Source organism: Hemitrygon akajei, chromosome 25 (genome assembly GCF_048418815.1).
Source record: "Hemitrygon akajei chromosome 25, sHemAka1.3, whole genome shotgun sequence".
NCBI lineage: Eukaryota > Metazoa > Chordata > Chondrichthyes > Myliobatiformes > Dasyatidae > Hemitrygon > Hemitrygon akajei.
The window spans coordinates 311,848-325,848 of NC_133148.1; the positions used below are offsets into that span (position 1 = coordinate 311,848).

The 14,001-nt window shown below is 45.1% G+C and overlaps 1 gene segment (V, D, J or C); it reads right to left on the reverse strand.

Annotated features, from left to right (window-relative positions):
• Positions 1–548: 548 nt before the first annotated feature.
• On the reverse strand, positions 549–1,000 carry LOC140716165 (T-cell receptor alpha chain V region CTL-F3-like). The segment is given in 2 exon segments: positions 549–907; positions 994–1,000. Coding segments are annotated over 2 exon segments (366 nt in total).
• Between the last annotated feature and the right edge of the window lie 13,001 nt (positions 1,001–14,001).

Here is a 14,001-nt window from a genome sequence, read left to right on the forward strand (position 1 = left end):
CCATTAGCGACTTCTGAACATCAGTGCGATTACGCTGGCGACGTTGTGTACGAATTTGTTTCTATGTCCTCGCCGCACTTGGCTTGTGCATATTATTTCATCCTTTCCTGGATCTACAATGACCCTTGCTGCCCTTTCAGGATCTAGTCCGAGAATAGTCCTTTCATTATTTGGACAGATCCAGAAATACACTGAAGGTGGCACCTTGCCTAATTCGAGTTCTTCAATTCGCTTCTTTCTCCTGTCACCGTTGTTTCTCCTACACCTGTAATATAAACTTCCTGTTAATATACAATCCGGCTGTTGGCAAATTCTTATAAGTTACCGATACTATTGCCACTGTGTCAACTAACATATCCCATGTGTTTAGGAAATGTTTTATAATGTTTTATAACGCTTAATCTGTGCAAATTGGGACACATTACATTGACAGAGAGTTCCTCAAATCTGCATATCGTTTGCAGTCTTAATTCGATCACGTGATCGTTGGGGATTTACATCTGCGCTCCTGCCACTTTCCCAAGTAAAGGGCCCCCTCTAGCGAGCGCTCACTGCATCACGGACGTCGGATTTTGTCCGGAGCTCTCACCATCTTGCAACACTGTGCGACTCATGACACAAAGATACACGGCGGAGTCCGACACAATGGCAACAGAGATCTTCAAATGTGCCGTCTTGCTGCCACTCTGCAATTCACCGGTAATCCTCGCCGGACATTCTGCATGCCGGACCATCTTTCCGCTGCTATACACCTTTAGCAAGTATTTTGGAGATTCCTCTCGATGCTGAACGTACCAAAAAATATCGGCAGTTGCGCCGGTGTAATTACAGTTCAATGTTACGTTTTGTTCTTCTACAATCGTTAAATTAATCGGCCACTGCGTCACGGAATCTTTCCCAATTGCTCCTGCAATAAAATTACAGAATGCATGAACAGATCGAGCTTTCTCCGGACATAAGGAACAGATACAGACCGTTACCGCGAAAACTCACCGGGCATCATAGCCAATATAATCAGCAAAGAACACAGGAAATTCATGGTGTCCGGATCGAAAAACAGCTTACTTGCAGTAGAATAAGTTAATATCCGTGACCAATAATGAAGAGTAAAATCAGACCTGCGGTATATTTCAGCTTACGTAAATGTGGGGGCGCAGCCCTGTCAGTGGATTGATTGGCTGTGAGCTCTGAATTAATACTGTATCGACACCAATCACAACTTGGTTTCAGTTTTTTTTGCTGATTCTGCTTGCTTTTGTACCTCTTTCTATCTCCTATAACTTCCTTGCTATGTTTCTCCTGCTTTCAGTTATTTGCAACCGCACTCACTAGAAACATAGACACATAGAAATCCTGCAGCACAATACAGGGGCTTCGGCCCACAAGGTTGTGCTGAATACGTCCTTACCTTGGAACTACCTAAGCTTATCGATAGCCCTCTATTTTTTCCCAAGCTCCATGTTCTTACCATATTCTTACCCCCCAGTTGTTCTTTCTGTTTCTCTGCACCACTCTCCCGCTCTCTGTCTATCGATTTCTCATTCTTTCTGACGTGTTCTCAATATTGCTCGCTGAATCTCCAGCCCATATTCTGCGTATTTCTTCTCAATGCTTGGCCTTTCTCCATATTTCTGACTGCATGTAAATTCACGTTAGGAATTGGTGAATAATTAGTTTTATTTATCATTTGTCATCTCTTTTTGACTGTGAGCCGTGACTGGAGTTCAAGCAGAATTTCCGCACAATCCGAACGGAGGTCATACAGACATTCAACAGATGCGCAGGAATGGAACACCGAAATCCGATGCCCAGAACTGTAAACAGCTTCGCGATAAACAATAAGCTGCAGTGGCTGAACCTCGTTCTCTTTCATACATTCTTCTTCCACTATGTCTCCCCTACCCAGTTTCTCTCTCTTCCCCTGACACTCGCTCTACTTACTGCTCTATCCATCACCATTTCTCTCTCTCTCACTTTTTCTGTGCTCCTACGTCTCCCGTATTTATTCACTTTCCTACTGCATCATTCCCAATCGCTCTCTTCCTCCCTCCATTTTCCCACCATATTCGTTGCCCGCACGTACCCCTGGATTTTACTCTCTCCTCTTCCCACTCGCAAACCGCTATTCAGTCGCATTTCTCTCCGTATGTTTTCAGTCCGGCAAACTGAGGAAACTACACTGAGGCAGAAAATAAGTGAAACATATACGTCTCTCAATGGTAGTAAGGCAGGTGTAGCAATCAAGCCGTTTACTTCATCCCTCCATTCTCGGGTAGCTAATAATCTCTCCCTTTCAATGGGCAGCAGCAAAGCAAATTCATCATGTTCACAGTCCATCTCATCAATGTACAATAAGGAATTGGGGATTTCTCCATTTCAATTACTGAAACGACCTCTCCGTGGTTGCAATCCTGTCGATCGCTGGCCGCAACTGCCGAGAGGGGCCAGCCTACTTCTATTCCCCATTCCGGCTGAGCGTAACAGCCTTCAGATGCCGTCTCCAATTCTCCTCATTCTACCATACGATCGATGTTATGGATATGTCTGATTTAAGCTAAATCGCTGCCGATCCATTCTCTGCAAAATATTTTCTAATTTCTGATATTCAAGTACTCATATATCTTCCGTAATCAGCGGTCAGAACAGAGTACGTTTATCTTCACTCTAAAACATGTTATTCACGGGTTTCTGTCACAATCTCGGTGCCCTCTACCTTCGAGTTTGCTGTGGATCAGTTTCCATCAATTCTGGTCAGTTCTGGTGTGGATGGCTGGTGTCCATCTCTTGGATTCTTTATAATTACACGGTTACTAGCTACACTCCTTCCCCGCCTTTGCCTGTGGTGGCAACCAGAATGTGCGTCTCACAGTTTAACCTGAATCCATTGTTTCCACTGGCTGACTCGTGAAGTCTCTCATATCTCTCCCTCTCTCAATCTCTCTGCAGCCTCACATCCTATTCATCTCTAACCATCCATTTTTCCCACTACCTTCTCCATCGACCGTTCTTTTTTTATCAAGCGTTTCTTTCCTCTATCTCGTTCATGCCTCTTTCCCTCATTATTTTCATCGTACTCAATGTTTTCTCATCACCCCCTGATATAGAACTTCCTTCGCTCTTGCTCTATCTTTCCTGTTCCCTTTCTCTCGGTCACACCGTCTTCAACTCTCTCATGCTTTCTTTGTCCCACACTTTCAACTTCTGTTTTATTTATTTACTTAGCGGTGGATCGTGGAATATTCCCATAGGGCAACTAAGTTCAGCCCCGGCTATTGAAGTGCCTAACCTAATCACAGCACATTTGCAATGAGTTATTAACCTACTGATCAGTGCATCGTTTGACTGTGAGCCGTGACTGGAGATCAAGCAGAATTTCCACACATTCCGAACAGAGATCATACAGACATTCTACAGATGCGGGGGAATGGAACACTGAAATCTGATGCCCAGAACTGTAAACAGCTTCGCGATAAACAATACGCTGCAGTGGCTGAACCTCATTCTCTTTCATATATTCTTCTTCCACTATGTCTCCCCTACCCAGTTTCTCTCTCTTCTCCTGCCTTTCGCTCTACTTACTGCTCTATCCATCACCATTTCTCTCTCTCTCTCTCTCTCTCTCTCTCTCTCCTCTCTCTCTCTCTCTCTCTCTCTCTCTCTCTCTCTCTCTCTCTCCTCTCTCTCTCTCTCTCTCTCTCTCTCTCTCTCCTCTCTCTCTCTCTCTCTCTCACTTTTTCAGTGTTCTCACGTCTCCCTCATTTATTCACTTTCTCACTGCATCATTTTCAATCGCTCACTTTCTCCCTCCATTTCCCACCATATTAGTTTCCCACACTTTTCCCTAGATTTTACCCTGTCTTCTGCCCACTTAAAAGAATAAGTGCCTGGTTGAAGATTAGTGGTGAGGTCAAATGAAGAGGAGTCGCGGAAAGAGAAATCCCCGCGGAAACAGCAGAGGAAGAGGTAGGTAGTAGTGTCCCTCAGGAGAGAGCGGAGCAAACGACGCACCTGAAAACGAGAGTGGATTATACTCAAACTATTTTATTTTGTTGAAAAAACAAGATACAGCAGGCAATATACTGTATTAAGGCCCTTTCAGCTGAAAGGTTTCGATGCCCATGCTACCTCAAATATTATGTACTAATCAGCAAAAGACAATTCCATATTTACAATGCACCCGCAATGCTTTCGTTGGAAGCACGCACAAACCTGACACCTCACGATTCGCATCCATACCACAGACATGGAAATGCATTTTAATGAGCATTGTCTGGTCCGTGATCTAAGGCGTTTGGGGAATCATTTGTTCAGAGCTGCATTTTAAAATAATCTAAAATGCATATTCGACTCTGATGTTTAGTGGCCGAAGTTAGTTACATTAATTGCCGCAGGTGTTGGATCTAAAATTCTGTCGAACATTCCCTTCTCTTGGCACAACGAACACATATAATTATCTAGTCTGAAAGGCCAATCTTAAGGAAGATCTACTCAAATGGGGCAGCAAAAATGCCCTCCGTTGGAATTTCCCATAATTCCTGTAGGCGTATGCACATCTATCCTATCATACCTAATTGCTACCTTCAAAATGCTAAACACACAGTTTGCCCAGAAATGTGAACAACAGTCTTTAGAAATGCAGCTTTATGCTTATGCCTCTTGTCTCTTTCGCTGCTGACCGATTGACTCTTAGTCAATTTCTTGTCTTCATCCCTCCGTTCTCTGGTAGCTAAAACTCTCACTTTCCAGAGCAGCAGAGAAGTAAATTCAGCAGGCTCACAGGCCTTCTCATCGATGTACAATAAGGGTTTGAGTGGCCTCCGCTTCAATCACTGCAGCGACATCTCTTTGGTTACACTTCTGTTCGATCTACCCAGTCGATCAATGGGCGCAACTGCTGAAAGGGGCCAGCCCACTTCTATTCCCCATTCAGGCTGAGCGTAACTGCCTTCAGATTCCGTCTGCAGCCTTCCTCAGTCCACCATGGCATCGAAGTTATCAATGTGTCTGCTTTTAATTAAATCCCTGTCGATCCATTTTCTGCAATATATTTTCTATTTTCTGCAATTCAACTAATCATATACCTTCAGTAATCAGCGGTCAGAAGAGAATACTTTTACCGTCACACTTTCACATGTTATTCAAGTGTTTCTCTCGCAATGTCGGTGCCCTCTACCTTCGCGTTTGCTTTGGATCAGTTTCCATCAGTTGTGGTCAGAGTTGTGCTCTATGATTACATGGTTGCTAGTTGCACTCCTTCTCCCGCTTTGACCGTGAGGACAACAAGAAGGTGAGCCTTACATTATAGCCTGAATCCATTGTTTCCACTGTCTGCCTCGTGAAGACTCCACACGAACACGTGTCACTTTCTGAAAGTACTCTCTGTGGTCCGATTCATCTGATGGCATACATTTTCACGCAACACTGTCAGCATGACTTGGTTACTCGGACTTGGGAGGACTACCTCCTTTCCCACTGGATCATCCTGATCATCAATGTGCTGCTGTTGATTGCCTCGGTCCTTCAATACATAAGGTCGCATACAAAGGTCTTTCACGTACTGTGTTAGTCTATCCTTGTACAGCCGTGGCTCACCGCAAACAGCAATTATCCCACTAAGAAATCTGATTTTTTACCCGATCAGAAGCTCATAGCGGCTGAAAACCGCTATGGTTTGGGATGCTCGGAATCTCATCAATATGAATGGAAGTACATCAACCCATGTCGTTCCCCATCAGCTGTAGTTTTGTTAAAGATCTTCTTTGGTTTATGTTTTCTACCATTCCTTAACTCTGAAGGTTCAATAGGTTCTATAGGTTAAATCAGTGCGTTTATTGTCAGAGAAATCTATAGAATATCCATCCTAAAATAATATTTCGTCGGAAACATCCAGGAAAACAGGACAGTGCCCCAAAGAATGAATACCAGATATTAGAAACGCAAAGCTGCCCCCCCCCCACCCAACGCGCCCATGCAACGCACAAGCAGCAGCCAAGCAACGAAACCCCTCCCCACCAGTAAAAGTCATCAGCGCCCAGCAGGTGCACTCAAGCCGGCAGCAAAGCATTAAGAAAGACAGAAGTATGCAGTAGATCAAAGACAAATCGTTCACCCAGAATTCCATATATCACAGGTTCTCCTTCTCCCAAATAAGCGGAAAAGAGATATTCCCGTTTCATAGCGAGAGGAGAGACATAACAAACATATCGGTGATTTATGGTGTTCAAAGTCTTTGGCGTCGCTTTTTCCGAGCTCTGTGCCCAAGCAACTCGGGACACTAATTCTTGCTGCTTTAGATCTTCGCAACACATCAGGCGGCAGCACCGGCCTCGAATCAGCCCGCCACCAGGTCCGGGACCCTGAATGCGCACTAATCTTCCAGGGCGCGTCCTTGGTAGTAGGGTTTGAGGAACCGTTGTCGAAACCATCGCAGTAGGCACATTTCATTTATCACTTTCCCTGTGAAACGTGCTTCCTGTAAATACTCCACCTGGAAGAGTTCTTCACCTTGGTTGGATTACCTGACAATATCCCGTGCAGCGCTGCTGGCGGTGCAGTCTCCGGTTGGGAAATCTTCTACCCGCTGCCGAAGAGATCAATAATTACAAGGCAATAAACACAAAATGCTGGAGGAGCACAGTTGGCCAGGCAGCTTAATTACAGTTCATCACTACAGAGATGCTGCCTGACCAGGTGAATTCCTCCAGCACTTTGTGTGTATTTCTTGGATTTCCAGCATCTGCAGATTTTCTTTTTGTTCTTAATGACGAGACATAAGCTTTTCCCCCGGCCTTTTTGAATGCTATCCAAGTCTCCCCTCGGAGATGTCTGCTTTTAATCAACTGGCTCCGACGTTTCTTCCTGCACACTAGCAATTTCTTATTACTACTTTCTTCTCTTACTACTCTGCTCTTACTGCTGAGATTCCACTTTAATTACTTTCACTTCAGTTGGCAGACAGTGCTTCCAGCAGTTGTTGTACTGGGTGCCCGTGATGAATACCTGCGCCTGTTGTGGTTACATATCCTCATCGTCCCCAGGCCATCCTATAACCGTCCCGAAGTTATACCGGCTGTCTGAATGCATAATTGCCTGTCGGCCTTCAATGTAGCGCATTGTTTCTGTCAGAGCCAACAGGTCCGCCACCTGAACTTAGCAATCGCCTGTCAGTGCAGCTGAAGCTCATTATTCACCTTCGTCTTTCATCACACTGCACCCAATCCGTGTGTTCTTGTTTAGGTTCCCCGAGACACATGCGCAAACCTATTCCCTGCTTTCTGTCCAGCGGTGTTTCCTTTTCACCCATATTTTTTTCCTGCTCTAATCCGATTTGACATTCGTGTACCTCCCAGTCTGTGAGGAGGGTACTCGTGTGATTAATTCCAATGTCCCAAACTGCCGTTACTGACTTATGAACAACAGTCAGTGCAATTACGTGGGCTACGTTGTAAATGAGGTGCTCGAGGAATATAAAGAATGTAAAAAGAATCTTAAGAAAGTAATTAGAAAAGCGAAAAGAAGATATGAGGTTGCTTTGGCAGGTAAGGTGAAAATAAATCAAAAGGGTTTCTACATTTATGTTAATAGCAAAAGGATAGTGAGGGATAAAATTGGTCCCTTAGAGAAGCAGAGTGGACAGCTATGCGTGGAGCCAAAAGAGATGGGCGAGATTTTGAACAATTTCTTTTCTTCGGTATTCTCTAAACAGAACTCTGCTGAATTTTGTAAGTTAAGGGAAACAAGTAGGGTAGTTATGGAAACTATGATGATTAAAGAAGAGGATGTACTGGAGCTTTTAAAGAATATAAAAGTGGATAAGTCTCCGGATCCTGACAGGATTTTCCCTAGGACATTGAGGGAAGTTAGTGTAGAAATAGCAAGGGCTCTGACAGAAATATTTCAAATGTCAATCGAAACAGGGATGGTGCCATTTCTTCAAAAGGGTTCTAAGGGTAAACCTAGCAATTATCGGCCTGTAAGTTTGACGTCAGTGGTGGGTAAATTAATGGAAAGTATTCCTAGAGTTTATATATATAATTACTTGTATAGACAGGGCATGATACGGAACAGTCAACGTGGATTTGTGGGTGGAAGGTCATGTTTGACAAATCTTATTCAGTTTTTTGAAGCGGTTACTGGGGAAGTTGACAAGGTTAAAGCAGTGGATGTTGTCTGTACGGATTTCAGTAAGGCCTTTGACAAGGTTCCACACGGAGGGCTAGTTAGGAAGGTTAAATCGTTAGATATTAATATTGAAGTAGTGAAATGGATTCAACAGTGGCTGAGAGTAGTGGTGGATAACAGTTTGTCAGGTTGGAGGCCGATAACTAGTAGGGTGCCTCTGGGATCTGTACTGGGTCCAATGTTGTTCGTCATATACATTAATGATCTGGATGATGGGGTGGTAAATTGAATTAGTAAGTATGCAGATGATACTAAGATAGTTGGCGTTATGGATAATGAAGTATGTTTTCAAAGCTTGCAGAGAGATTTAGGCCAGTTAGAAGAGTGGGTTGAAAGTTGGCAGATGGATTTTAATGCTGATAAGTGTGAGGTGTTACATTTTGGTAGGACTAATCAAAATAGCACATACATGGTAAATGGTAGGGCATTGAGGAATGCAGTAGAACAGTGTGATCTGGGAATAATGGTGCATGTGTGACAAGTTAAAGGATGAGACACAAAAGATCTGTTAAGTTCAAAAATTGTTTAAAACAGTGAAAACATGTAAAAAAGGGCTAAAATACTAAAAGGTTTTTAATTTATTTCATTGTTTCTTTCATTCTTAATTGTGTAAAGTTAAACCCTAATAGTATTATCAGTGTTCTGCAGAGTACCCTTGATCTGCTAGCCTGAGGTCGATTGCTTCTGTCTGCACCCACATACCCAGGAGACATCGCGGTACTTTCTTCACTTGAGTAAATTCTCAATGAGGAAACCACCTCACATCGCTGTAGTGATTATTTCTCCCCGTTTTTCAGGTATGTAACATTATAGAGGCACCGCTGAGATGGTGCTTCAGATGTCCGGTGTTCACAACCTGGTGGCCGTATTCTGCAGCAGGTAGATTCTCCCCACAATACAACTCAGGCAGGCTGTGATGATAAAAGGCGCTGCTGTACCGAGGAGAGCTGGAAGCTGGTGGCGGAGTACACGTCATCTGAGGCCAGTCAGAGATCATCAGGGATGTTAAAGGCCATCCAGTTCAGAGCCAACTCCTGCACAGTAAGTTTCTCCGGTCCTGTCAACATGCCAGCCTTAGATAAGCTGCAGGAAGCGGTAGTAGGAGTGTTACATACGCTGACGAGACAATTTGCTCGAAGTTTGTGATTTGCTTAACATATCAGGAGAGCGAAGAACAGCTGTTGAAGGAAAGTCCCGCATATCGCTAGTGACTCATGTAATGAAATTTCTTGAAAGAGAAGAAGTGGCAGAGTTAGACGATGGCGACATGTCGGAATTGTTGCTACTGAAAGAGAAACTTGCAGACATCACCAAGGGTACAGATAATGGAGCAGTACAAACCGGGGAAAATGTGAAAATTGGGCAGCTCCCCCTGGTTAATGCTACTGTTCATGAGTCTCAGTACCAGTCTCAAACTATCGTGAGCCTACAAGCCAGCAGGCAGCCCTCAGTCAGTTCTCAGCCGCAGCAGCCAAGCCCATGCTGGCGCAAAGATTTCAAAATCTCTGGTCAAATAGGCGAACCAGGTCAAAAAGATAAACTGACATTCTCCAGCTTTGCTCAGCAGCTTGAGAATGGACTGAACAGAGGTTATCCTCAAATAGAAATAGTAGATGCGGTAATTAGAGCTATTTCTCCAGGCTCCCAGTTACGCAGCTATTTGGAATGAAGACCCATCCTGACTCTCCCCACACTCCGACGCATCCTGCGCTCCCACTCCAAGAAAAGAGCGCCTGAGTGCTTTACAAGCAGCTAGCTTCTGAAGCAAAGAACAGCAAAGAAACCCCTCAGAATTTTCTCATGCGGGTTCTCGATTTGAGGCGGAAAGTGCTGTTTGCTTCCCAAAAGTCAGAATCAGGGCTTAGGCATGATCCAGCTTTAGTCCAGCGCATGTGCTTACACACATTACTTACTGGTCTCCAGAATGACAGTATCAAAATAGACATGCAGCCTCTCCTGCTCGATACTGAGACCTCAGATTAGCTTTTGTTAGAGAGGTTAAACATCGCCCGTGCTAATGAGGCCGAAAGAAGAAACAAACAGAAGTCTAACACCCCACAGTCAGCAACAAGTTTAAGCGTAGTGCAGTAAGAGGATAGGGCACCTGCTACATGCCGGGTGAAGGAAGACAAGACACTGGTTTCCCCTGAACTGTTAACAGAGATACAAGAGCTTAAGACAGGTGTAGCTTCTTTAACAGGTCTCAGTGCCGAGATAGTTCAGATTAAAGAGACTCTACAACAGACGAGGTTTCAGCAACAGCCCTATGCCCCACCTGCAGTCAGGCCGGATAGAGACCCTCAGCCACTTGCTTCACCGCTGCAGTATTACAACAGCTACAGTCAGCCGCAAGCACTTGCTCCAATGCAGCTTCAGTATGGACCTAATCAGTACACTAACCGCTCTGTCCATGCTCCACGGAGATGTTTTGTCTGCCGGCAGATAGGAACAAATGAAGCTGCCTGCACTGCCACCGATGTGGAAGTGGAGAACATTTTCAAGCCGGCTGCAAAATTAGAGGAATCAGACCGTCGAGAGAGGCTCCGTTAAACAGGGAATGGTTACCACCACTGGACGCGTGCAAAGAGTCCCAGAAACGTTCAGATTGTGGCAGTATAGACTCACCTGACAAACGGAAGCAAGGGTTATCCTGTGAAGAGAGAAATGTTAACAAATCGCCCCCCTTAGCTCGGGTTGGCCACCCCCACAAAGTCCCCTCGCTAGTTGGCAGGCAATGTGCTGTCGAGTGTTACCTGGATGGCCACCAGCTGCAAGCTTTACGGGACACAGTCTCTCAGGTGTCGATAATCGATAAAAGGTCGAAAGAGGAATACTTTCCACCCACAAAGCTGAGAGATGTCTCGGACATCCTTGACTCATGTGACGATTTGACATTAACTGCCGCAAACGGAACTGAAATGCCGTACTTGGGATGGATTGAAACGACTTTCCGGCTAGCCTCTGAAAATGACCAAGCAGAAGAACTGATCATTCCAGTGGTTGTAATGAAAGGCTGGCACCTGTCTCATCCCATCATTGGCTTCAATGTTATCGAGCACATCCTGACTAAGACCGAAAAGACTAAAGAGTAGAGCGCGGTGAGGAAAGCTTTCCCAGGTCTCAAAGAAAACATGGTGAGAGCTTTCATCCAGGATGTTAGAGCAGGGCAAGAAGATGAGTATACGGTAAAAATTAAGGAAGAGGAGGTTGCATTTTTAAAACACACTGGTATCCAAGTTAACTGTCGTGTAGCAGCACAGCCTTTTAAAGACGACATGACCAAGTTATTTCAGCCAGAGCTGAACCCACAGTGGCCAGATGGTCTTGGGTTTTATGTCACCCTAGTCAGAGTCAGGACGAATGTACTCCCAGCCATCACAATTGATGTGTCTAACCCAACTGGCCATTACATTGTTCTGCCAGTGCGCACTTTAATTGGCACAGTACAAACTATTATGACGGTTCTGCCCGCCCCGATTTCTGAGAAAGTTGCAACACCAGCCACAGTGAGTCACACCAGCAGGAAACCCACAGGTAGTGCCAGTGAACAGTGGGACCCACCTGTAGATATAAGCCACCTCAGTGAGGATCAGAGACAGGTAGTGAAGCAGATGCTTAGAGAAGAGTGTCATTCCTTCTCAAGGACGGACAATGACATTCATGTCAGAAGAGAGCAGACCGCTGACAGCTTTTGTTACCCCGTGGGGGCTTTATGAGTGGATTCGCATCCCCTTCGGCCTCATGAAGGGGCCTTACAACGGCCTTACAACGTTGTATGGAGGAATGTTTGGAAGGGCTTCAGAATGACATCTGCATTCCGTATCTGGACGATACTCTGGTTTTCAGTAAAACCTTTGACGACCATGAGAATAATGTCCGAACAGTGTTGCAACGCCTCAGAGAGTACGGCATCAAACTCAAGCCAAATAAGTGTAACCTATTCAAGCGTGAGGTCCGTTATTTGGGCAGAAGGGTTTCTGCAGAGGGCAGTAGAGTTGATCCAGCCGATTTTGAAGCTGTTAGACACTAAAAGAAATCAGACCTGAGACTGTGGGCCAACTCAGAAAAATGCTTGGTTTGCTCACCTACTACACGCAGTACATCAAAGACTTTTCACAGAAAGCCAGTTGTCTGTATGAGCTTCTGAATGCAGATTCGGATGAAGTTCCTGACAACAGAAAACCACAAACAAGGGTAAAGAAAGTGAGTCCTGTTGAACCCTTAAACAAGCTGATCATGTGGACAGACCAGCACCAACAGGTACTTGAACAGCTGATTGATTGGCTTCTCCAGCCACCAGTGTTAGGTTTCCCTGATTTCACTCAGCCATTCATTGTACACACGGATGCTTCACACTAAGGTTTGGGAGCGGTACTGTATCAGAAACAAGACGGCAAGCTTAGAGTTATTGCTAATGGCTCTCGCATATTGACGGCCGCTGAAAGGAACTATCAGCTCTATGCATGCAAGCTAGAACTCCTGGCTTTAAAATGGGCGATCACTGACAAGTTCCGCGATTCTCTGTGTTATGCCCCAAACTTCACTGTATATTGTGATAACCCACTCACCTACATCCTGTCGACCTCAAAACTGAACGCGACCACTTCCAGGTGGGTTGCAGAGTTGGCTGATTACCACTTTACCATTAAGTACAGACCGGGAAAAGAGAAAGTGATGCCGATGCTTTGTCGAGAATGCCGCTGGACGTAGAGTCACTGATGAGAGAATGTTCAGAGCAACTGCCGCCCAACACCATCGCTGCCGCCATACAAGCTGTTGAGGTATAGAAAGAGTCCCTTGCAACTTCGTCACTCGCAACTCACAATGAGCCAGCCACTGCGTCAATCAGCCCCATACCAAAAGAACAGTTAAGAGTAGCACAAAAATCAGACCCTGTCATCTGTCTTGTGTTACAGAGTAAGCTGTCAGGTTCCAAGCCAACAGTCAGAGAGCTGAGAGCATTCAGTCCAGGGACAAAATACCTGTTCAGAGAATGGGACAAATTGACAATAGACGACGATTCTACACAGAACCACCACTGCCCGCAAGCAATTAGTCTTGCCAGGAAGCTACAAAGGGAAGGTGTTGGAAGAACTGTGCAATCACATAGGACACCAAGGCGCTGATCGCACAGTATCTTTAGTGCGTGGCTGCTTCTTCTGGCCATAAATGCAATCAGACATAGAGCACTATGTGACCAAAGCCTGCACTTGTCCAAAACAGAAAAAGCCCTGCCACGAAACAAGAGCCCCCTTGACAAATATTGTGGCGACACCGCCATTTGAATTGGTGTGTATTGACTTCCTCCATCTAGACCGATGCAAAACTGGATATGAGTACATCCTTGCTGTTGATCACTTCACACGTTTTGATCAGGCGTACGCAGCCACATCAAAGTCAGGAAAAACTGCTGCAAATCTCATCTTCAGTGACTATGCCCTGAAGTTTGGCTTCCCCCTCTCGCATCCACCACGACCAAGGAGGAGAGTTCGAGAATCAGTTGTTCAGTCAGTTAAAGAAACTCAGAGGAGAGGCTGAATCAAGAACAACGCCCTATCACCCGATGGGGAACGGTCAAGTAGAACGCATGAATAGGACATTGTTGCAAATGCTAAGGACACTGACGGAGACACAGAAATCAAACTGGAAGAAGTCCCTGAACAAACTGGTGTATGCCTATAACTGCACACGCTGCGAAGTGACAGTCTACTCACCATTTTACCTCCTGTGTGGGAGATCACCCAAGCTGTCAGTTGATATGCTCTTTGGACTGCACACAGAGCCAGGTTCCAGTGATCAGCGAAATTATGTGGAAAATGG